This window comes from Neovison vison, chromosome 5 (genome assembly GCF_020171115.1).
Source record: "Neovison vison isolate M4711 chromosome 5, ASM_NN_V1, whole genome shotgun sequence".
NCBI lineage: Eukaryota > Metazoa > Chordata > Mammalia > Carnivora > Mustelidae > Neogale > Neogale vison.
This window is the reverse complement of record NC_058095.1, coordinates 38,297,833-38,321,451: the sequence shown is the minus strand read 5'-3', so window position 1 is coordinate 38,321,451 and position 23,619 is coordinate 38,297,833. Positions and strand designations below refer to the sequence as shown.

The 23,619-nt window shown below is 40.5% G+C and overlaps 1 protein-coding gene across 3 annotated transcripts in view; it reads right to left on the bottom strand.

The window, feature by feature from the left end:
- Positions 1-11,012: 11,012 nt before the first annotated feature.
- TEX14 (testis expressed 14, intercellular bridge forming factor) overlaps positions 11,013-23,619 on the bottom strand; it is a 95,733-nt gene continuing 83,126 nt past the window's right edge. For all 3 annotated transcript variants that reach the window (XM_044248582.1, XM_044248583.1, XM_044248584.1), the window contains 8 exons: positions 23,371-23,467; positions 21,745-21,813; positions 19,382-19,459; positions 18,551-18,650; positions 14,973-15,065; positions 12,705-12,814; positions 11,489-11,540; positions 11,013-11,049 (listed from right to left, as the gene is read on the bottom strand). In XM_044248582.1, coding sequence (XP_044104517.1) covers positions 11,013-11,049; positions 11,489-11,540; positions 12,705-12,814; positions 14,973-15,065; positions 18,551-18,650; positions 19,382-19,459; positions 21,745-21,813; positions 23,371-23,467 — 636 coding nt within the window. The remainder of the gene's footprint in view (positions 11,050-11,488; positions 11,541-12,704; positions 12,815-14,972; positions 15,066-18,550; positions 18,651-19,381; positions 19,460-21,744; positions 21,814-23,370; positions 23,468-23,619) is intronic.

Sequence of the window (23,619 nt, the reverse complement as noted above, 5' to 3'; positions counted from 1 at the left end):
CCGATACATGGAGCTCCTTTGGGCAGATCCCATATTTTACTGGCTGGCTTATACTGAGGGTCTTAGTGGAGTCTGGAAATTTCCCCTCAGTTTTAAATGCTGCTGTTCTTGCACTCCCACAAAAGTGGCTGTTATTCTAAGAGTGTCTCAAATAGTCCCCTTAGCTACCTGCCTGGTGATGTCATAAAGGAAGGAGCTTCCTACTAAACATCCTGGCATACAGCCACAATTGTTTTTAAGTATTAGACTCCATGCCCAGTGTGGGTTAGAAATCACGACCTTGAGATCAAGAGTTGCATGGTCTACCGACTTGAGCCAACCAGATGCCCCTTCAGAAACAATTCTTCAGAGAATCTCAAGCAGTAACTGCAAGGAAACTGAGGACTTATCTTTGGAGTTGACACCACCAAGACTTTGGTCAAGTTCTTAGCAAAACCAGATTTTCATAGTACCACATAAAAGGCTCCAGATTCTCCCTTCTAGGAATTCCAAGACTCATCCAGAAAAGAAGTCAACCTGATTATTCTACTAAGGCAAGGCTACTTAACTCAATCACTCTGTGTTAGTCCCAGTTTTAGTAAGACACAATTACAGAGTTGTCCCAATTTAGTTTAGAACTGCACTATATAGAAGTAAAAAAAAAAAAAAATAGAGCTCCAACCTTTTCTAGGTTTTAGAGGTGGTTTGGTTGACCCTGAGGTAAAAATCCAGATTGAACAAATCATAAATTCTCATATTCTTGGCCCAGGAGTGAGCGTAGGATTGTAGGAAGGATTCGAAGTTAGTCATTGGTTTCAATCATTAAAGATTCGTTGTGCACCTTAGACAAGTTACTTGACCTTCCTGAACTTTGGTTTCTTCATCTGGAAATCAATGTCTGGTAGATGTCATATAACAAATGTTAGTGTCCTTTGGCACAATCCTCTCCCCTTAGCTATCCTGATTAGATGGACTCTGGTTCTTTCCTGATTTGAAGAGTGCCTTTGCATCTTGGATGATCATTTTGGATCAGAGACACGATCATCTTTCTTTCCCTTTGACAGTCTCCTCTCTACCATATCCACATCCCACTTTGAAGGATCATCATGGTTATATGGTGGTCAGATTCATTGTTTCTGGATCTTTAAATTCTCCTTGATTAAAGACAAAGTTGAAACCAAAACCAAACATATTTTTAGGTAACAGGAATCTCAATAGACTGAGAAACCTTGAGCTACTGACACAAGTCTTTAGAATATAAAACACATGGCTAACCATTATATCTTGTTTTACAGAAAAGGATAAAAGTAGAATAATATTTATAAGTTAGATATCTGAAAATACTAAGGGTAAGCCAGGTTGAAGTGAAGATGTTTCCTATTTATACTTATTTGATATCTTATCATTATAAAATATATACTGGCTGACTTGAACAAAGCTTTCCTATGAGATTCTACTTTCTTCCTTTTTTTTTTTTTTAGAGAGGGAGGGGCAGGGAGGAGCAGAGGGAGAGAGAGAGCTGTAAGCAGGCTCCATTCCTAGTGTGGCCACTGGGGGGGGGGCTCAATCTAACAACCCTGAGATCCTGACCAGATCCCAAATCAAGAGTCAAGATGCTTAACCCACTGAGCCACCCAGGCATCCCTGAAATTCTACTTTTAATACAATGACTTATTTTTTTTTTACAATGACTTATTATTATATAACCTTTAACCATGAGACTATAGTACTTATTTGTCTGGGAAGATTATATTTCTCTTTATAAATTTATCGAGAGAGTGATTTTGAATTTCCCTATCATCATGGAACATTAAGTCTGCTCTTTTTTTTTGATCTTATTAAAATCAGCTCAGTTGTTTGATTGTTTATATTCTCTTAATATTGGGGAAATATATACATTTTCTTGTCAGTGTTCAATTTCAGTATAAGTAAACACAAAAGGGTGATTTTTGCAGAAATGTTGCAAAACATACACAGAATCTTGATTCTTTTCCTCATCGTAAATAGTCTAACTTGAATCAGTTTGTACCTGAGTCACAGGTGGGTTCATTGCGGCTGATCCTCCCTTTTCTTACTGGCAGGAGTATGGTGAAGATAAAATGTGATGACAGGTGTAAAAACAATATTAAACTGTTTTATTTTTTTAATGGAAGGCATATAGTGAGGGGCAGGATTGCCAGGGATGGCTACTTAGTTGATGGGCTCTGTGGTAGCCTGTCTTCAGATGGCCCCCAATGACTCTCACCTCCTAGTAGTCATGCTTTGTGTAGTCCTGCTCTCACTCTGATTCAGGGTTTACCCTCTGTGACCAATAGAATATAGAAAAAATGATAGTCTTTGACTTCTTTTTTTTTTTTAAGATTTATTTATTTATTTAGGGGTACCTGAGTGGCTTTGTCAGTTGAGCAACCAACTCTTGGTTTTGGTTCAGGTCATGATCTTGTGGTCCTGGAATGGAGCCCCACAATGGCTCCTCACTCAGCAGGGATTCTACCTGAGGCTCCTCTCTCCCACTCTCCCATCTCCATTTTGCACACACACCCCCCACCAGCTCACACTCCTCTCTCTCTCATAAATAAATCTTTATTTGAGAGAGAGAGAGCACAAGCCCGAGGGGCAGAAGGAGAGGGAGAGAGAATCCTAAGAAGACTCTGCACTGAGTACAGTGTACAACACAGAGCTCAGTCTCAAGATCCCAAGATCATGACCTGAGCTGAAACTGAGTCAGACACTTAACCGACTATGCCACCCAGGTGCCCCAATGGTATGTAACTTCTGAAGCTAGATCATAATGACATAGCACCTCTTGCCTTGGTCTCTTGGATTGCTCACTCAGGAAAACTAGCTACCATGTGGTGAAGATACTCAATGGGAGACCCAGGTAGAAAGGAACTGAGGTCCCTAGTCAACAGCCAAGGCCAATTTGCCAGTTATGTAAGCCAAATTGGAAATGCATCAAACTAACCTCAGGAGAGACTCTGAGCCACAACTGCCCAGTGCAGCTACTTCTAAATTCCTGACATACAAAAACTATTAGAGAAAATAAATGGTTATTTCTGGAATCAAGCCCTGAGTTAGGGTCTCTGCTCAGCAGGGAGTCTGCTTTCCCCTCTGCCCCTCCCCCTGCTCACACTTGGGCTCTCCCTCTATCTTTCTCTCTCAAATAAATAAAATGGTTATTGCTATCTTAAGTCATTAAGTTTTGGGGCGACTTCTAATGTAGCAATAGGTTATGCAGAGAATCAATTTCTCTAGTGCTGACTCTCATTAACCAAGCACAGAGCCCAATATGTAAACCAGAATAACAACTTACTAACACACTTTGAGACACACAATTGTTGAGTGGAATGGAAAGCCAGGTCATTTTCTCCCTGTAGACCAACTTCAAGAGGAAGAAGTTGCTTGGTGAACACAGAATTGGATCAAGAAGTTAGTATGATGGTCCACAAGAGGGCAACACCTGTCACACAGCACTAGACATGCAGAGTGGACCCCTCATATGCCCACCCACAATGCTTTAGCTAAGCATCCATCCCCAATGTCTGGCTCCTAAAACTTCATTTTCCTATGCTTTACACTAACCATTCCTTTCTTTCAGGCAGTTTTTCTTCAAGTGAATCCTAACAAAATTGACTACATTTATGGATACTTAATTATGACATTATAGTCCTGCCTCCAACTATTTAAGTATTCTTAAACCCTTTCTATTCTCCAAACTGAAAATAGCTTTCTAAAAAAATCTTGTATTTATTTTTAAAGATTTTGTTTATTTATTTGACAGAGACAGAGATCACAAGTAGGCAGAGAGGCAGGTAGAGAGAGAGGAGGAAGCAGGCTCCCTGCTGAGCAGAGAGCCCAATGAGGGGCTTGATCCTAGGACCCCGGGATCACAACCTGAACCAAAGGCAGAGGCTTTAACCCACTGAGCCACCCAGATGCCCCCAAACTGAACATAGCTTAAAGAGAATTATAAAAAGTTGAAATCATCTGAAATGACCATTTTACTACTTTGATAAGCATCTTTCTAGATATCGATACATTTGTCACATGTAGATATTCATACATTTTCATGGGGTCATAAGGTACCTACTAGCATACTACTACTTGCATTAGTCAGTAACATGTCATGGGCACCCTTCTCTGTCAATAAATCTATATGACACAATTTCTAATTAGTCTGCTTATGGCTGTTACCATCTTAACTGTGCTGATGTGTATAGTTCAGTGGTATTAAATACATTCACACTGTTCTGCAAAAAAACAAAACAAAACCCACAAAAACCAACTTGGGTCACCTCCTTCTCAATAGCAAAGCACTATCACTTTGCTATTGCTTGATAAACCTTGCTTTGCTACCCACCCCTCTGTCTGGTCTTCCTCTTCATTCTTCAGAGTGGTGTGACCAAGAACCGTAGGCACCTACAGAGAAAAAAAATCCTGTAACAATCCCAGGGTCCTGGAATTGAGTCCTGCTTTGGGCTCCTTGCTCAGCAGGGAGGCTGCTTCTCCCTCTGCCTGCTGCTTCTCCCTCTGCCTGCTGCTTCCCCTGCTTATGCTCTCTCTTAACAAATAAATAAATTAAGTCTTAATTTTAAAAAGTCATTGGGGTTTTGATAAGAGATTGCATTGGATCTATAGATTGCTTTAGGCAATATTAACATGTTAACAATATAACATCTTCTGTTACATGAATATGTGATGTGTTTCCATTTATGTCTTAATTTCTCTCAGTATGTTTTGTGGTTTTCATGGCACAAGTGTTTCACCTCCTTGGTTAATTCCTAAGTATTATTTTTAAGATTTTATTTATTTATTTGACAGTGTTCTGCGGGACTCGATCCCAGGATGCCAAGACGGTGACCTGAGCCGAAGGCAGAGGCTTAACCCACTGAGCCACCCAGGTGCCCCTATTTTATTGTGTTTTATTTTTATTTTTATTTATTTATTTGACAGAGAGAGATCACAAGCAGGCAGAGAGGCAGGCAGAGAGGGAGGAAGGGAAGCAGGCTCCCTGCTGAGCAGAGAGCCCGATGCGGGACTCGATCCCAGGACCCTGAGATCATGACCTGAGCCGAAGGCAGCGGCTTAACCCACTGAGCCACCCAGGCGCCCCTATTTTATTGTTTTTGATGCTACTGTAAATGGAATTGTTTTTGTAATTTCCCTTTCAGATTTTCCCTTACTCATGTATGGAAATGCAATGGAATCTTCTGTATTGCCTTTGTATCCTGCCACTTTGTTGAATTCATTTACTAGTTCTAACAGTTTTTTGGTGAAATCTTTAGGGTTTTCAATATAAGTTCATATCATCTGCAAATAGATACTGTCATTACTTTTTCCTTTCTAATTAAGATAACTTTATTTTTCTTGCCTAAATGCTCCGGCTAGAACTTCCAATACTGTTTAAACAGAAGTGGTAAAAGCAAGCATCCTCTCTAGTCTCTGATCTTGGAAGAAAAGCTTTCAGTCTTTCAATACCATTGAGTATGATATTCTCCATGGATTTTTCATAAGTGGCTTTAATCATATTGAGATTGTTTCTTTTTATTCTTAGTTTATTGAGTGTTTTTGTCACAAAAGGGTATTGATTTTGTCAGATGCTTTTTCTCCATCAAATTAAAATGATGATGGGACGCCTGGGTGGCTCAGTTGGTTGGATGACTGCCTTCGGCTCAGGGCGTGATCCTGGAGTCCCGGGATCGAGTCCCACATCGGGCTCCCAGCTCCATGGGGAGTCTGCTTCGCTCTCTGACCTTCTCCTCGCTCATGCTCTCTCTCACTGTCTCTCTCTCTCAAATAAATAAATAAATAAAAATTAAAATGATGATGCTTTCTTTCCTCTTCATTCTATTGAGGCGGTCTATCACATATTACATTGTAGCATAACGTAACTGTACATATGATTTTCATGCTTTCAGCCATCCTTGAGTTCCAGGAATAAATCCCACTCGGTTTTGGTGTATAATCTTTTCAATATGCTACTGAATTGTTTGCTAGTTTTTTGTTGAGGATTTTTTCACCAGTGTTCCTATGAGATAATCTGTAGTTTTGTGCCTTTATCTGGCTTTGGCACAAGAGTAATGCTGGCCTCAGAATGAGTTAGAAAGTGTTTATTCAATTTTTTGGAAATTTTTCAGAAGGATTTGCATTGGTTCATCTTGAGATGTTTGGTAGAATTCACCAGTGGACCCATCAGGTCTGGGGCTCTTCTTTCTTGGGAGATTTTTGATTATTGATTCAATCTCTTTACTAGTTATAGGTCTATTTGGCTTTTCTTTTTCTTCATGATTAAGTCTTGCAGATATTGTGCTTCTAAGAATTTGTTCATTTCATCCAAGTTATCCAATTTGCTGGCATAAAATTGTTTATAGTACTCCCTTATAATCCTTTTTATTTCTGTAGAATCAGTAGAAATGTCCCCACTTGAATTTTTTTTTTTAAGATTTGAGAGAGAGAGCTTACAGTAGGGAGGGCCAGTGGGAGGGGGAGAATCTCAAGCAGACTCTGCACTAAATGGAGCTCGGAGTGGGGCTCAATCTCATGACCCTGAGATCTTGACCTGAGCTGAAACTAAGAACTTGGCACGTAATCAACAGTGCCACCCACTTCATTTTCTGATTTTAGTAATTAGTAATTACTAAATTAGTAATTTAGAGTCTTCCCTTCTTTTCTAGTCCATCTAGCTACAGTATTTTCAATTTTGTTGATCTTTCTGAAGAATCAACTTTTGGTTTCATTGATTTTTGCCTACTTTTTTTTTTCTCTATTTCATTTATCTCTGCTCTAATCTTTATTATTTCCTTTCTTCTGCTAGCTTTGGGTTTAGTTTGTTCTATTTCTAATTCCCTAAGGTATAGTGTTAGGTTGTTGATTTGAAATCTTTCTTACTTTTTTCATGTTTTTATTTATAAATTTCCATGCTTTTGCTGTATCCTTAAGTTTTAGTATGTTGTGTTTTTGTCTTCATCTCTAAGTACTTTCTAATTTCCTTATGATTTTTTAATCACTTGGTTGTTTGAAAAGTGTGTTATTTAGGAACACCTGGGTGGCTCAGTTGGTTAAGCATCTGACTCTTGGTTTCAGCTCAGGTCATGACCTCAAGGGTTGTGGGATTGAGCCCTGTGTCTGGCTACGCATTCAGCGGCGATTCTGCTTGAAGATTCTCTCCCCCTCCCCTCACTCACATTCTCCCTCTAAAATAAATAATCTTTTTACTTTTATTTTTTTTAAGATTTTTATTTATTTATTTGACAGAGAGAGATTACAAGTAGGCAGAGAGGCAGGCAGAGAGAGAGAGGAGGAAGCAGGCTCCCCGCTGAGCAGAGAGCCCGATGCGGGACTCGATCCCAGGACCCTGAGATCATGGCCTGAGCCGAAGGCAGTGGCTCAACCCACTGAGCCACCCAGGCGCCCTAAATAATCTTTTTAAAAAATTAAGCTCCCTGGAGTACAACATCATCTTTCTTTAAAAAAAAAAAAAAAAAGTGTTCAGGCACCCAGGTGGCTCAGTTGTTAAGTGTCTGACTCTTGATTTCCACTCAGGTCATGATCTTGGAGTCACAGAATCAAGCCCCGTTTCAAGATTTCTGTACTCAGGGGCACCTGGGTGGCTCAGTGGGTTAAAGCCTCTGCCTTCGGCTCAGGTCATCATCTCAGAGTCCTGGGATCGAGCCCCATATTGGGCTCTCTGCTTAGCGGGAAGCCTGCTTTCCTCTCTCTCTCTCTGCCTGCCTCTCTGCCTACTTGTGATCTCTGTCTATCAAATAAATAAATAAAAAAAAAAGAGTTCTGTACTCAGCATGGAGATTGCTTCCCTCTCCCTCTACTCCTCCTCCCCTTCACTCACTCTCAAATAAATAAGTAAAAATCTTTTTTAAAAAAAAGTGTGTTGGGGCGCCTGGGTGGCTCAGTGGGTTAAAGCCTCTGCCTTCAGCACAGGTCATGATCCCAGGGTCCTGGAATCGAGCCCCACATCAGGCTCTCTGCTCCGCGGGGAGCCTGCTTCCTCCTCTCTCTGACTGCCTCTCTGCCTACTTGTAATCTGTCTGTCAAATAAATAAATAAAATCTTTTTGAAAAAGTGTGTTATTTAACTTCCATGATTTTATGAATTCTCCAGTTTTCCTTTTGTTATTAATTTCTAACTTCATCCTATTGTGGTCAGAGAAGTTACTCTGTATGACATCAGTCTTTTAAAATCTAATGAGACATGATTGGCCTATTTTTTAGGTTTTCCCTAAAAAGTACCCAGCTGTACTTGTGAAGAATACATATTCTGTTGTTGCTGAGTAGAGTGTTCTGTAAATATAAGATCTAGTTGGTTTGTTATGTTAACTCCTCTATCTCCTTATCGATCTTCTGTCTGGTTGGTCTATCCATTATTGTGAGTGGGTTGTTGAAGTCTCCCAATTGTTATAACAGAATTGTCTATTTCTCCCTTCAATTCTGTCCATTTTTGCTTCCTATATTTTGGTGGCTTTCATTAGGTACATACATTGTTATACTTTCCCTATTGAACCTTTTATTAACATATAATGTCCTTGTTTCTTATAACCTTTTTCAATTTAAAGTCTACTTTGTCTAATATTAACATAGCCACCCCTGTTCTTTTGGTTAGTAGTTGTATGAAATATCTTTGTCCATCCTTTCACTGTCAATCTGTTTGTGTGTTTGGATTTCAACTGAATCTCTTATAGACAGCATGGAGTTAGATTATGTATTTTAATCCATTCTACCAATCTTTGTCTTTTGAAGAGTTTGATACATTTATGCTTAAACTAATTACTGAGAAGAAGGCCTTACTTCTGTCATTATGCTATTTGTTTTTTATATGCCTTTATAACTTTTTTGTCCCACATGTCCTGCATTACTGTCTCCTTTTGTGTTTAGTTGGTTTTCTCTAGTGAAATGTTTAAAATTTCTTTCTCATTTCCTTTTGTGTGTATTCAACAGCTATTTTCTTCATGGTAACTATGAGGATTACATTTTGTATCCTGAATTTGTAACAATCTAATTTGAATTTATGCCAGTTTAATTTCAATAACATTCAAAAACTCAGGGTACCTAGGTGGCTCAGTTAGTTAAGTGTCTGCCTTCGGCTCAGGTCATGATCCCAGGGTCCTGGGATAGAGCCTTGCATTGGGCTCCCTGCTTAGGGGGAGTCTGCTTCTCCCTCTGCCTCTTCCCTGGCTTGTGTTCTCTCTCTCACTCACTCTTTCTCTCAAATAAACACATAAAATCTTAAAAAAAAAAGTGATCCAATATTTAACAATCTCTTATGTGTCTGGAACTGTTTACATATTTATTCTCTGCTTCCTTGTAGTGAGGAAAAATGAAGGACTCCGTATACTCCAAAAATTCAGCACCAAACCCACAGAGCAGATGTGAGGATGGGGACTAGGTTCATAAAGAACATATCACCATCAGTTTTAATCTAAAGTTGGCTCTTGGTTCACTTCCACAATCCTTATACTTTGCTTAGGGCACTCTTGAACTACAGTCTCAGGGAAAGCTGCTATGTATAAGTATACAAATACATTTGCTCCAGTATGATCTCAGGTCATGGAATCTTGCACCTAACAGTTGCTCCACAACCAATAAACATTATCTACCAGCATTATTATTGTTAATGTTGGCCATTATAACATAGTCACTGGCCAGCTAGAAGAGTCTACTGACATTGTAGACAAAAGATTACAAATCATATCAGTGGGAGTTTACGTAGGACTCTGTGAGCCTAATGAACACTAACAGAGTATTCATAGCCTTAATGAATACTAACAGAGAATGCTATAATATCACAACTCACTATTTATCATGCTGCTATCAGCCCTTATATTTTTATGTATGTTGGTTTTGTGTCACCAATTAAAGGTTTATGAGAGGAAGGATTATATATTACAAGTCCCTGTATCCTCCAAGTTTCTTACACATAGTATTATTTGTAAAGTAGTTTGCTTTGATTTTCTTCTGGTTATAATGACAAGCATCTGTCTCTTGATTCAAAATGGTCAAACAGATTTGTACCTTCTTATTATATTTGTGCAGGCTAAAATTCTTTGGTGCTAGTAAGAATTGTATGAATATGACCATCCTCAACAGGAACAATTCAGTTTTCACAAACAAAAGACCTATTATTTATTTGCTAAGAATAAAATATTAGCTGGCTAGTACTGTACAACAACACACAGCTTCTAAGAAAAAGTTTTTATTCATATGTGAAGGCTCTAAACTTGAGGTAGATGAAGGTATATCGATCCTCTAAAAACCAGGCTACACATGTGTATGCATCTGGCCAGTAGTCACTAGCTGCTAAATTAGAAAAAAGGTTGTGATCTTCATCTTACCACAATTTCATCCTCTAAGGCACTAATGAGGTGAGGTATACAATCTGAAATATACAGAAATGATGTTTGTTTACCTTAAAGAGTTCAAAATATCTTGGACTTTTATTCTGAGCTGTAGTTTCATCATGTAAGTCAATTCTAGCTGAAATGGGAATATGGCAATCCTAGCCAAGAGGAGGGTAGTATTTCTAGTATAAAATACAGATGACTGGTGCCGGTTTATAGGAGAGGTGGTAGCAGTAGCTGCTTATACATCCAACTTTATAACAGATATTGAAGACTGTTTGGGTGGCAGTTCCTCTCCCAATAACTAAAACAAAGAAATTTCTCTTACACAGCTAAAACCTAAATGGTATTACAGTAAACATTTTATTATATAAGATGAGTTAAAGTTTCAAAAATCTTAAACAACAAAACCAAAAGCCATTCTGGAAACAATGAGAAAATTTTACAACAAAAGCTGCCTTTCACTTTTCAGAAACGTGAACTAAAAATAAACTGTTAAATGTGCAAACAGTTAAGTGTGCAAACAGAAAGGGCCAGTGGTTCCGTCTACTGCGGCGGCTGAACAAAGTGCGAGGTAGGGGGTCACTGCCCTGATGGTGACTGAAGCAGATGAGGAGAGGCTGGAGCTCACCAGCAGGATGCTCAAACTCTGGCCAGGAGTCCACCTGCGATCCAAATGCCATCAGTCTGACAAGTCACTCTGATCCAGCACGATTATCCTGTGTGTGTATTTTTTAAAAAACAACAACAAAAAAAAGGAGTTTCGAGTTGGTGTACATGTTTTTTAAAGACACAAACAGCAGTTTCTTTCTATTCAACTGAACACACGGGAAAGGGATTTGGATCTTTATAAATTCAAAGGGGATAATCAACTAGCATATCATGGGAATGCACAATGACTGCAGAGCAACTGATAGCACCCTTCTGTCCTCCCTGTCTTAAACTGCTCTTGTGCTGACTCTACTATTTTACCAAAGTTGGCATGAATTTCCCCTTATATTTTAATTAACTATAAACATTAACAGATTTAAAAATCCAGCAACTTTAAATTCATTATCATTTTAAAAAATTATCAGTAACTTGATCATTCATGTTTAAAGCCTGCTCCTATTTCTACAGACAGTGAACTTTGACCTATAAGCATATCCAACTCATTACCTGGATGGTTCAGACCAACCCAGTCGCTTCCAAAAACAGGGTTTTAGTTCCTCTTGATGAAATATAGAAAGAAGAAAACACAGCCAGATTATTGTCTGGGTCAAAATGTGCCAGGATTACAATGTTCTCTCTCTAGTTTAGGGTGGACAACAGTCGTTTTCTTCTACAGAGAGAGAATCTTTCTAAAAACACGGTTAATGGGCCTTCCCTCCTAACATTCCGCAACTCCCCGTCACAGCCATGGACACTAATGCTAATTCACAAAGCCCCTGCGTTATGTTCTCAGTGAATTCAACACTAGCTAAATGCTCACACGCAGTGGGCCTTGTGCCAGTCAGGGTCCCAGAGGAAATCAAGTACACCCCAAGCCCTTTAATGAGATGACGACTTACACAGGTAGAGTTAAGGGAGCAAACAAGGGATGGCAAGACATCCAGTGACTAGCAGCAGATGCAAGCCATTATCACTCCTAAGTCTAAAGGGACTACGATGGAGGTGGGACAGAACAGTTACTGGAACCCAGTGATAGCTGCAGCTAAGAAGGACAGGCTGCCTTACAGAAGCTGTGCTTCTGGGGGGATACCACTTCTATGCAGAGACGAGGTGCACTGACCAGTGGGAAGCCTGCTGGCCAGGAAGCCCAGGAGATACAGTCCACAAAGCAAAAACAGGGCAGAAAAAGGAGGATAATGAGAATGAACCAGGGAAGGGATGTAAGGGATACCAGATATTCTGAAAGAGTTAATATTTCTAACTTCCTAAATAGGAGGAACCTAAACATAGAGGGGTGTCATTTGTGAATGATGCCTAAAGCTCTGTCGAAATAGTTTTGAAATAAGATTAATTTATACCTCTCATATTACTTGTAGACTCCACTTAATTTCCACAGTTTATTATTTCTTATAAGATTCTACAGCCTCTGTGTGAGCTAAATATAGAACTCCTTTGAAGACACTAGACAATTAGAAGCAAAACATCTTTCCAGACTGTGTGCAAGATAAGATGAGGAGACTAGCCAAAGACTTGCTTAGAAATAGAATTGGATTTTGTTACGGTTTTGTGATGAAGATATGACTGGCAATTAACAGAAAACATAGGCTGAACTACAGGAGAAAAACACAGAAGGATTAGGTATAGCATCTGGGAAATATTTCTAATTAACTAAGATGTTCATCACAGTCCAAAGACTCCAAGCTAAACAATCATTTATTCATACCTTCTTCAGAAGTTCCTAAAAAGCTGTCCGATTTCCTTCTCTCTGATTTGATCCTTTCTTCTCCTTTTTTTTCCTTTTCACCAGCTTCTTGATCCTTAATATTTTCCTCCCTTCAATGACAATGATTTCAAGCATCAAACCATATGCACAATGCCCAGGAGAACAGGACTGTTCCAAAGAAATCACAATAGATAGCACTAGTGGCCAGGCATTGGGTTGTGTGCGGTAACGTACATGAACACATTTAATTCTTATTACTTCTATATGAGGGAGTCACCGTTACCATTACCATCCCCATTAAGTGATGGGAAAACTGAGGCACAGAGAAGTAAGTTACAGGCCTCACTAAGTCCTGGAACTGGGATCCAACCCAAGAAGTCTGTCCCAGACTTTGCTCTCAACCTCTAGGCTATATTATTCACCTCCACCCAACCCCCACAAAGCATTTCACTTATGTTCTAATTGGTGTCCTTTTTATAACCACCATTTATTTTATTATCTCACTTTATTTCCTGAAACTCTCTCTGAAGTATCCGATTAAAGTATCTAATGATTTTAAGGACCATGTTTGCCAAACTAGTAAGCAGAAAGCATCTGCCCCACACAACGATAAGCTGCTGAAGGGCAGAGACATCCATCCCTCTGCTTCAGCACAGCACCTGGCTCACTGTCCGTGCTCAAAAGATGCTGCCTCAACCAACTTGACACTGTTTAGAGATTTTTCTTCTGTTCTCATTAGCTAAATATTCAAAACAAAATATGTAAAATGAGAGAGAAAATAAAGTCAGCTAGAGCAAAAAGGATTTTTCCCTCCTAATCTCTCATCACTAACATAATCATAGGCTCTAGAATTGGAGGAAGCCTTCAGGCTCTCTTTTACCTCCAGGCAAATGTCTGGACCCAGTGTTGTCTAGCCTGCGCTTGAGTGGGAGGAGCTCCCAGTCAAGGGAGTGTAAAGGCAGTAGTTTTCTCTATCAGAAAGCTATGGCTCTTAGAAAGCATATGCTTTGCTAAATAAAAAATACCTAACTCTGCAGTTTATAGTCACTAGCTCTGTCCTTTGGGGCAGAAGAGAGTAAGCACACTCTCTTCACTTTATAGTATCTCTGGTGTTTGAGGGCAGAGCTATCAATTCTTCTACTCCATCTCTGCTTCTCAGGCTAAGCCTCACTAGTGACTTCAGCTCTTCTCACAGGACATGGTTTCCAGACATCTGACTGTTCTAGGGCCACCCTCTCCTGTTTGCCAACATCTCTTTTAAACTATGGCACCCAGAAAGACACCCCACACTATGTCCCAGGAGTCCTCTCTCTAGTGTGAGACATCGCCTTGCCTGGACAATACAATTGTCTATCCAGCATTAATGCTGCACTGACCTTTTTAGCATCAAACTGAGATCTCATGGAGTCACTACTTATGGACTCTTCAAGAAAAATTTCTTGAATTCTTACCATGTCTCGAAATCCATGCTAAATGCTGAGCATATAAAAATAAGACACAACTTCCTCCCTCCAATGAAATTACAGTGAGGAGGACCTTCCAGTCCAAAATTCTCCATTTGGCCAGATCCCTCACATTCTACACAGTTCAATGCTAACCTTCATCTTTTAGAGAAATCTAACATTTCCACCTGTCAAGAATATTTTGCTCTGTCAAATAAATAAATAAAATCTTTAAAAAAAAAAAAAAAAAAAAAAAAGGGCGCCTGGGTGGCTCAGTGGGTTGAGCCACTGCCTTCGGCTCAGGTCATGATCTCAGGGTCCTGGGATCGAGTCCCGCGTTGGGCTCTCTGCTCAGCAGGGAGCCTGCTTCCCTCTCTCTCTGCCTGCCTCTCCCTCTACTTGTGATTTCTCTCTGTCAAATAAATAAATAAAATCTTTTAAAAAAAAGAATATTTTGAACCCACAGTCTACCACCTATCACATTAGCATTCATTCTTAGATTTGTGTTATCTAAAAATTTGATAAGCATGCCTGTTCTGATTTAATTCAAATGACTGATGAAATGTTGAAGGTGACAGGGCCAAGGTACAGCCATCTTAGAGGGCTCTCTGTATACTAATATCAGTCTGAGAATCAGTATCTTGAGCACTGTAGGTGGCTGGAGGAAGAGGGGCTGACAGGAGTCAAGGCTGGCTTAACAACAGCAATGTAATGACATCACCAGACACTCATTCTTTGAGGAGTCAAGGTATTTTTTAAAAACCCTAAAATCTAGACCTCCTTCCTGAAAAAGAAGAAAATGATCCTCTGATGGGAGAACAATAACCTTGTAGAGCCTTCAGGGAGATCTTGTAGATCCGTGCTGTCCTCGGGAGGCTGTAGCCATCTTTCCAGGTCCTCATCGAGAGTAGAGTGAGCTCTGTCCAAGAGCAAGTGAAGAAATTTGAGACAATTCTTGTCCCATGACAAGGAGGCAAGTGTTTTAGAGTGGGAAATGCCCTTTAAACCAGTGCTTTCACTGTACACATGAGAAAATGAGAACTTGGTGAGATTGTATCTAGAGCAGCAGAGGTCACTTAGATCTGATTTAAATGCAGACCAAACTCTTCTTTAGGCCCTTGACCAAAAGCCTCAGCGCCTCTAAGAATAGTTATCTCCCAAAGTCCAATGTTAGACTCAGTCTCAATTCTAGGTCATTAAGTCAATTTCCATCTGAGTTTAGAATTGTACACTCACTCCTACAACTACTTTGGAGGAAGAACTACCTCTGAGGCTACAGGATGCAGTGTTTTCGGAAGGCCTGAAAAGCTGCTCTGTGGGCCTCTATCTGTGCCCATACAGCCAGCCCTTTCGGAAAACAGTAATAGCAGCTAACTTTGAATCAAGAGCAATGCACTTTATACAACCAAATTTAACTTGGATTTTTTGAGCTAATCATCTTATCTTGCTTGAATAATGATGTACATTTTTACTGAAGGTGTTCTAGGGAGATGGAAGGGTGGGATTTATATCATACGTTATAGAAAAAAGATTTCTTTTTTGAAATTATTATTTTTTAAATATTTCACTTACTTATCAGTGAGAGAGAGAGAGCAAGAGAGCACACAAGAAAGGGAGCAGCAGACAGAAGCAGCAGGATCCCCACTCAGTAAGAAGTCCAAGAGCAGGACTCAATCCCAGGACCCTGGGATCATGGCCAGAGACTAAGGCAGAGGCTTAATTGACTGAACCACCCAGGCGTCCCTAGAAAAAAGATTACTAAAACTTTAAAGAAGTATGTATCTTCCCCCACTTTTGCCTCTCTGTTTTTTTTTCTGTCTCCCCAGGAAGGACCTTCCTTGCAAGTCCCAGGACTCCAGTCTCCTCCTCTATTTCCCAGACTTCCCTTACAAGTCTCTTTCTTTTCCTTCCTCACACAGAATAATTTAGCCCTTGCAGAGTGTGCCGGAAACTGGATTCACTATCTAAAAGATATTCATAGCACTCTTCTCCCTTGCCTTCCTCTTCTGTAGCAGCTAAAAAGCTAAAAACCCAATTTATAGTCTCCCTTGCAACTGAGGGTGGTCATGCATCATGCATCACATTTGGCCACTGAGATATAAGTGGGCAGGCACTGCAGGGGAGGACTTCTGGGAAAGTTTCTGCTCTCCAGATAAAAAGGGGCAGAGTCACAATATTCCTTTGCCCCACCCTTTTATCTCTGCCTGGTGTGTGGATAGTAGCCATCTTGCAACGAGGAGGTGACAAGTCTGAAAATAAAGGTCAACATGCCATGGTGGCAAAGCAAGAATATCAAAGAGCCTAAGTCCCTGGTCATATCACCAAGCTGCTACAGCAGACATGCCCTGCCAACCAGTGGGACTGCCTCTTGTGTGAGACAAACCCATCAAAGCACAATGGTGGGGTTTTCTATCATCTGCAGCTGAAAGAATTCTGCAGGCTACCCTAAGGATTCCCAGGACCAGGATTAGGATAAGGGGAATGGTACAAGGAGAGATTCAGATCTTCTTTTTCTTCAAATTTTAGACATTCTGCTCATCGTGGATTTTTTGGCATCAATTTTCATTTTTAAAAATACCGCATTAAAATAATCTATCTTGACTCCCGTGTTTTTTAAAATAAAGACTTTATTTATTTATTTGACAGAGAGATAGAAAGCACAAGTAGGAAGAACAGCAGGTGGAGGGAGAGGGAGAAGCAGGCTCTCTGCTGAGCTGGGAGCCTGATGCAGAGCTCGATCCCAGCACCCTTGGGATCATGACCTGAGCTGAAGGCAGACACTTAACCAAGTAAGCCACCGAGGTGCCCCCAACCCCTGCATTTTTTGGTGTCTTCTCCTTCAACTTTGTGCCTAAGGAGTGTGTCTCACTCACCTCACACCAGTCCTATTCCTGAATCACGGAACAAGGCAAGAGAAGTCAGAAGGCATGAGAGGTGAACTGAAGTGGTTTACCTTGCAGCATGGGTCAAAGGAGAGCCCTGAATCAGGAATGGAATGGGGTTTTTTGAGGTAACCTTGTGTTTTTAGACTCAACTGTCTGGATGATTGCCCCCATTTTTCTCTTATTTGGCTACAAAGATCTAAAAATTCTCTTCCGAGGCCTTTAACTGAAACATTTTTGAAAAAAGCCGAAACCTATGTCCGCCTCACAAAATGAAGTAAAAACAAACAAAAACAGAAAAAAAAAAAAACTTGACAAGAAAAATAATCCTATTAAAAAATGGGCAAAAGACTTGAATAGTTATTTCTCCAGAGAAAGTCTACAAATGGCCATGGACCATATGAAAAGTTGCTCAACATCACTCATCACTGGGGAAATACAAATCAAAACCACAACAAGATATCACCTCATACTCATTCCATTAAAGAGGCTAATATAAAAAGAAAAAAGAAAAAAGAAAGAAAATAACAAGTATTGGCAAGGATGTGAAGAAACTGGAGCCCTTGTGCACTGTTGGTAGGAATGTAAAATGGTGCAGCTGCTGTGGAAAACAGTATGGTATTTCCTCAAAAAATTAAAAATAGATTTACCATGTCACCCAGCAACACCACTTCAGGGTACATATCCAAAATAATTGAAAGCAGGATATCCAGAAGAGATATTTGTATACCTATGTTCATAGAAGCATTATTCACAGTAGGCAAAAGGTAGAAGTAACCCAGTATCTATTAATAAATGAATGGATTAACAAAATGTAACACACACACACACACACACAGGAATTCAGCCTTAAAAAAGAAGGAAATTCTGGGGCACCTGGGTTGTTCAGTTGGTTAAGTGTCTGCCTTCAGCTCAGGTCATGATCCTGGGCCCTGGGATTGGGCCCCACATCAGGCTCCCTGCTCAGCAGGGAACTTGATCTCCCCCTCCCTCTGCTGCTGCTGCGCCCCCTTGCTTGTGTGGCATGCTCTCTCTCAAATAAATAAAATAGTTTAAAAAAGAAGAAGAAGGAAACTCTGACCATGTTGCATGGATGAACCCTGAGGATATTATGCTAAGTGAAATAAACAGTTACAAAAGATAAATAATGAATGACTTCACTTTATGAGGTATCAAGAGGAGTCAAACTCATAGAAGCAGAAAGTAGAAAGGTGGTTGCTAGGAATTGAGGAAAGGGGGAATGGGCAGTTGGTTTTTAACGAGTACAGTTTCAGTTTTGTAAGAGGAATAAGTTCAAGAGACTGTTTGCACAACAATGTGAATAAACTTAACACTACTGAACTGTTAGGTTTATCTTATCACAATGGTAATTAAAAACAAAAAACTTTCAGGAATAGGGGCTATTAGGACAATATAAAGAAAGACCTTTTCTTCCCGTCTTATTTGTCAATATCAGAAGACAAACTAATGCAAACTGATATGGTACACTAAATCCTTTCAGAAATCCAGCTTTTTCTGTTACCTCTCTGTGTCCTCTTCTAGATCCTGAGTTTCTTTGGTCCAAAGCATACTGCTATCTTCTTTTTCACAGTTAGTTTCTTGTTCTTCTAAGTGCCTTTGATCTAAAAACAGTTGAAAGACTTTATTAGAACAACATCAAAAAACAAATGAGAAAGTTTGCCTTAAAATTAAGGCTAATCAGTGCTCCCTGAAGTATGCATTGCATGACTTCTTCCCACGAGAACCAGAGACCAGGTGGCAGTCCGCAGGGCACCTGTATTCACAGCAGTTGCTTCTGGGGTCTTGGGAGCTCTCTGGTGCCAGGTGAAGCAACAGGAAACCTCACCTGTGCCAAGACTCAAGAGAGACAGAGGAAGCAGAGCAAGCAGAAGAAAGAAAGGGCACATAGAAGAAGAGGCAGGAGACCCTGGAAACAAATTGCCCAGATTTACAGTGGGGGACTACCCTGATTTTACTTGTTAGATGTTTCTAGGTTGAAGCCCCAAGGAAGGAATTTGGGTGGGGAAGTGTAGAACCCTTTAATCTATGCCAAGCATTTCATAATGGTATCTCATTTCATCCTGCCAGCAGTCCTATGAAAGGAAGGTTTGTTCACTATCTTATAATGTAGCGGGCACTGTGCATACCTCAGGAGGTAGGAATTATCATCCACATTTTACAGATGAGGATGACTGAGGCTCAGAGACATGAAATTATTTGCAGTACAAAAGTGGCAACTGAGGTGGAAGTGTCCCTGACTTCAAGGTCCACAGGACCCCAGATGTACCAATGTGTTGCCAAATACAGTGTTACAGCAAGGCCCTGATGAAAAGGACCTGGGTAGTTGGCTTACCTTTTGCAGTGATGCCTAGATGACTTGCTGAGTTCTCCCCCAACACTGTGGATGAGGCCTGCTGCTTCTTCAAGTGCTCTGTCACAAGTATACAAAAGCAGAAGGCAACTTACTTCTTCCTTTACATATCACACCATTCTCTAGGGCAGTGGTTCTCGAAGAGCAGCCCTCGGATCAGCCTCAGTATACTCACTCAGTTATACTCAGCATACTCTGACTTAGAAGTGCAAATTCTCAGGCCTCATTCCAGACCTACTGAGTCAGAAACTCTGGGGGTGGGGCCAAGCAATCATATTTTACAAGCCCCCCAGGTTACTCTGAGAACCACTGGTCTATGTCGTTCAATTCCCTCCAACAGTAAAAATAAAAACAAAAATGGTAACGATGATAGGTCACATTTGCAGAGCCCTACGTGGCAGGTACTGTTTTTAATTTACACACATTCATTCAAAATTAATGTTTGCAATCTTCACAACAACCCTACAAGACTGATCATGTGATTGCCAATTCTGTTTAGCAGATGAGGAAATGAAGGTAAAGAAAGGTTGAGGACCTTGTCTGGTATCACATAGAGAGTAAGATGCAGAGCTGGGATTTAAACCTAGATGGTCCAGCTCTAAGATCTATGCTCCTAATCTGTATTTTATTCTCTCTCAAATAGTGTGGAACAACATCAAAGCAACTTCCAATTTTTCCCACCTCTGTAGCCTATATTTCATATTTTTACTAAGTTTATGAAGAGACAGAAGGCAAAGAATATCCATAATTTCTAGTTCCTAAAGAATTCACTGCAAGACCAAGACAAGTGTCTGCTAGACCCCACATACTGCTTTGCACTTGCTAGCTTTACAGTATGGTTCAAGTGCTCCCAGAGCAAAGCAGGAAGATAGATGGGAGGCAGCGCACACACAGGGACCATGGGGTCCCTGATGCAGCCCTATTGTGTGCAGGCACAGGGCTCTCTCTTCCTGCAGGTCAGGAAATAGGCCCTTCCTGCCGCTCCTGGGCATCAGGGGGCCCCATTTGATTATTTCAAATAATCTGAAATTTAAAATTCCATTTTTATCCTTGTTAAAATAGTCCCCTGTTGATCTTAAAGGATCATCTTTATCCTAGGGTTCAAGAGGATCCTCCCCTTTAGGCCCTTGTCAGAAGACTAGAGCTTTGGATGTGGGTCCTTTGGATGTGGGTCCTCCCAAAGAACAGGTGTCAGCACCAGGGCACTCCCCAAAGCTCTCTTGAGGTGGAACAACAGAATAATACACAATCATTGCATGGGAGTGTCCATTATTAAGAGAAACTACCCAGGTGCCCTTGCGCTTTTGTCTTTCTGGGAAATTGCTGACTCATGTCAAAGTACAGACATCACCTAGAAACCTGGTCCAGATAATTCCCATATGTAAAATGAGGGAGGGTTTCTGCAGCGTATACCGTGGTACCGCTGTGCCATGAGGCTAGAGCCCAGGATGAAACCTGCTAACAGCTGCTGAAATGGGGGAGTCCATATGGTGACTAAGAGAGAAGACAGCAGGATCCAGAGGGAAAGTATCACTAAGGTCAAACTGCAAAGGATCCTAAAAGTCCTGCCTTAAGTCATGACCAAGAACAAATGACACTGAGAATTTACCTGAGCTGGACATGTGTAGGTGACCTCTACTCTTACAAGCAGCAGTTCTATTGCTATACTAAGAAAAGCAACTAGAGAGAAGGAATTTGCAAAGACTCCTGGGGATCTCTATAGAAGGAAAGGGTGTAGGGGTGGGAGCCCTAAGAGCTTAACCCAACAACCCTGTGACCCTGTGGAATTGGAGGAGAGGTGTGATGAGGTAAGAAGGGCCCTTGAGTACAGAATAAGAAACTAAGGAAGGTTCTGGCAGCTCTGACTGGTTCCACCCTAGTTCTTGTGCCACTAGAAAAGTAACTCATCCATGATCCCGATACCTTAAATACCTCCCGCTGATGGCAAAACTGAAAAGTACAGGATATGTCTTGGCCTCAGTAGCTAGACAAAACGCCTCCAAATTATCATTGGTTCGGTTCAAAAAGGAAGTGAAAAATTCCTTTAATAAAAGAATTTCATCTTAATAAACCACTCAAATATTGTTATTTCTCTTAGAATCATTACCATACGTCCTTTAAGTAACAAAATGACAACAGACACAGGCTAATTATCCCGGCCAGGTTTCAGTAGTAGTGCGAGGCCCATTTCATTGGAAAACCGCTCCTTCCTGAATTGTACATTCTATGAGACCTTCTGAGAGGCTTTTGTACCAGTGCTTACACATGAGACAAAGAACCACACTGTGGTCAGTGACCATAACAAACAAGGCCACGGAGCACATTCGGTATTGAACATCCCTTACCAATTTCGTCAAGCAGCTCCTGAGATGGTGGTGGTAGCTCATCAATGTGACGCTGTGAAATGGCTTCTACTAGTGCTTAAAAAAGATAAAGGGGAAAATGACTTAATACCTTCCTGGCCCTGAACTGGATTTTCACAGCTTCCACATAGACTTAGGACCTCTCAACAGTAAAACAAACTAAGGCAGGGAGATAGCCTTTCTTTCACATTAGCAGTCCTACCTGAGACCTCCTAACATGTGAATGGGTTTACTCCCCCTTTTACTTCAAACCCTTTCCTACTTGGCCCCATACCCACCCCACTACTGCCTGATCCGTGTCCTTTCCTTCTCAAGGATATTGGGGTACATGAGGTACAAATTCTTACTAAGTGGCTGGGGGCTCCAGAAGGATAGAGAGGCTCTGGACCACTCAAAATGAACAAAACATAAAGTGGGAGGTCTTTCTCTATAGATTATCAGGCCAAGGGATACAAAGCAACCATTCTTTGGGCCTTTCCCTAACTGCTCAGTTGTAACAATAACCGAAACCCCTCAGCATAATTCACAAAATCCAAGAACTGTGCCAAAACATAAGACATTAAAATTAGTATAGCAGGGGTGCCTGGGTGGCTCAGTGGGTTAAGCCACTGCCTTCGGCTCAGGTCATGATCTCAGGGTCCTGGGATCGAGTCCCGCATCGGGCTCTCTGCTCAGCGGGGAGCCTGCTTCCTCCTCTCTCTCTGCCTGCCTCTCTGCCTACTTGTGATCTCTCTCTGTCAAATAAATAAATAAAATCTTTAAAAAAAAAAAATTAGTATAGCAAAGGCAACACACCTCAAGGGCTGTTAATATTCTCATATCTTTTGATTTGAAAACTATCTCTTAAGAATCTATCCTGAGAAAGGTATCAGAGGTGCAGACAAAGATTTTCGTACAAAGAGCAAAAATTAGAAAACAATATAGAGGCGCCTGGGTGGCTCAGTGGGTTAAGCCTCTGCCTTCGGCTCAGGTCATGCAGGGAATCTGCTCCCCCCCGCCCCCCATCTGCCTGCCTCTCTGCCTACTGTGATTTCTGTCAAATAAATAAATAAAATCTTAAAAAAAAAAAGAAAACAATATAAATCTTCAACATAAAGGCTTGGTTAAGCAACATATATAGAATGGACTATTGTAACTTCCACTGACTAAGGGGAAATCCTCAAAATATAGCATCAAAGAATAAAAAAAAGCCCAGAGCTGACACACAGTTATGATCTCAACTATGCTAAAAATATATACATTTTTGTATATTTCTAGAAATATGAAATTAGAGGGATGCCTGGCTGGCTCAGTCAGTACAGCATGCAACCCTTCATCTTGGGGTCTTGAGTTTGAGCCCCACATTGGGCAGAGAGTTTATTAAAAAAAAAAAAAAAGATGAAAAATATACATACCAAAATAATACAAGAAGTTTAAAAACTGGCGGTAGAATAGTAGGTTTTTTTATAGCTCTTTTTAATTCTCTAAGTTTAATGAATATGTTTTACTTTCATAATCAGAGGGAAAATAGCATTTCTATTTGAATCTAATGTAGCATCAAAGATGAGACTAAGGTTCCCTTAAATTGGATTTTTTTTTTTGGTCCTATTTTTATATTAAACACATTACCTTTCGGCAGGCTCCTTCTCTGGGTGGCATGGGATGATATGTCAGGTGACTTAGCAATGCTGGAGGAACCAGCCCCAGTAAATGCAGACAATCTTTTCTATAAGTAAGACATAAACATGGTAATTGACACATGTATTGAGCTCTAAAGACCCATGAAGTTCAATCACTTCCAAGATTAATCCTGTGTTTCACTGATGGAAGAAGTCACTTGTTTTGTTGATTGAGTCAAACTCCTTCTAAAGGCCCCTC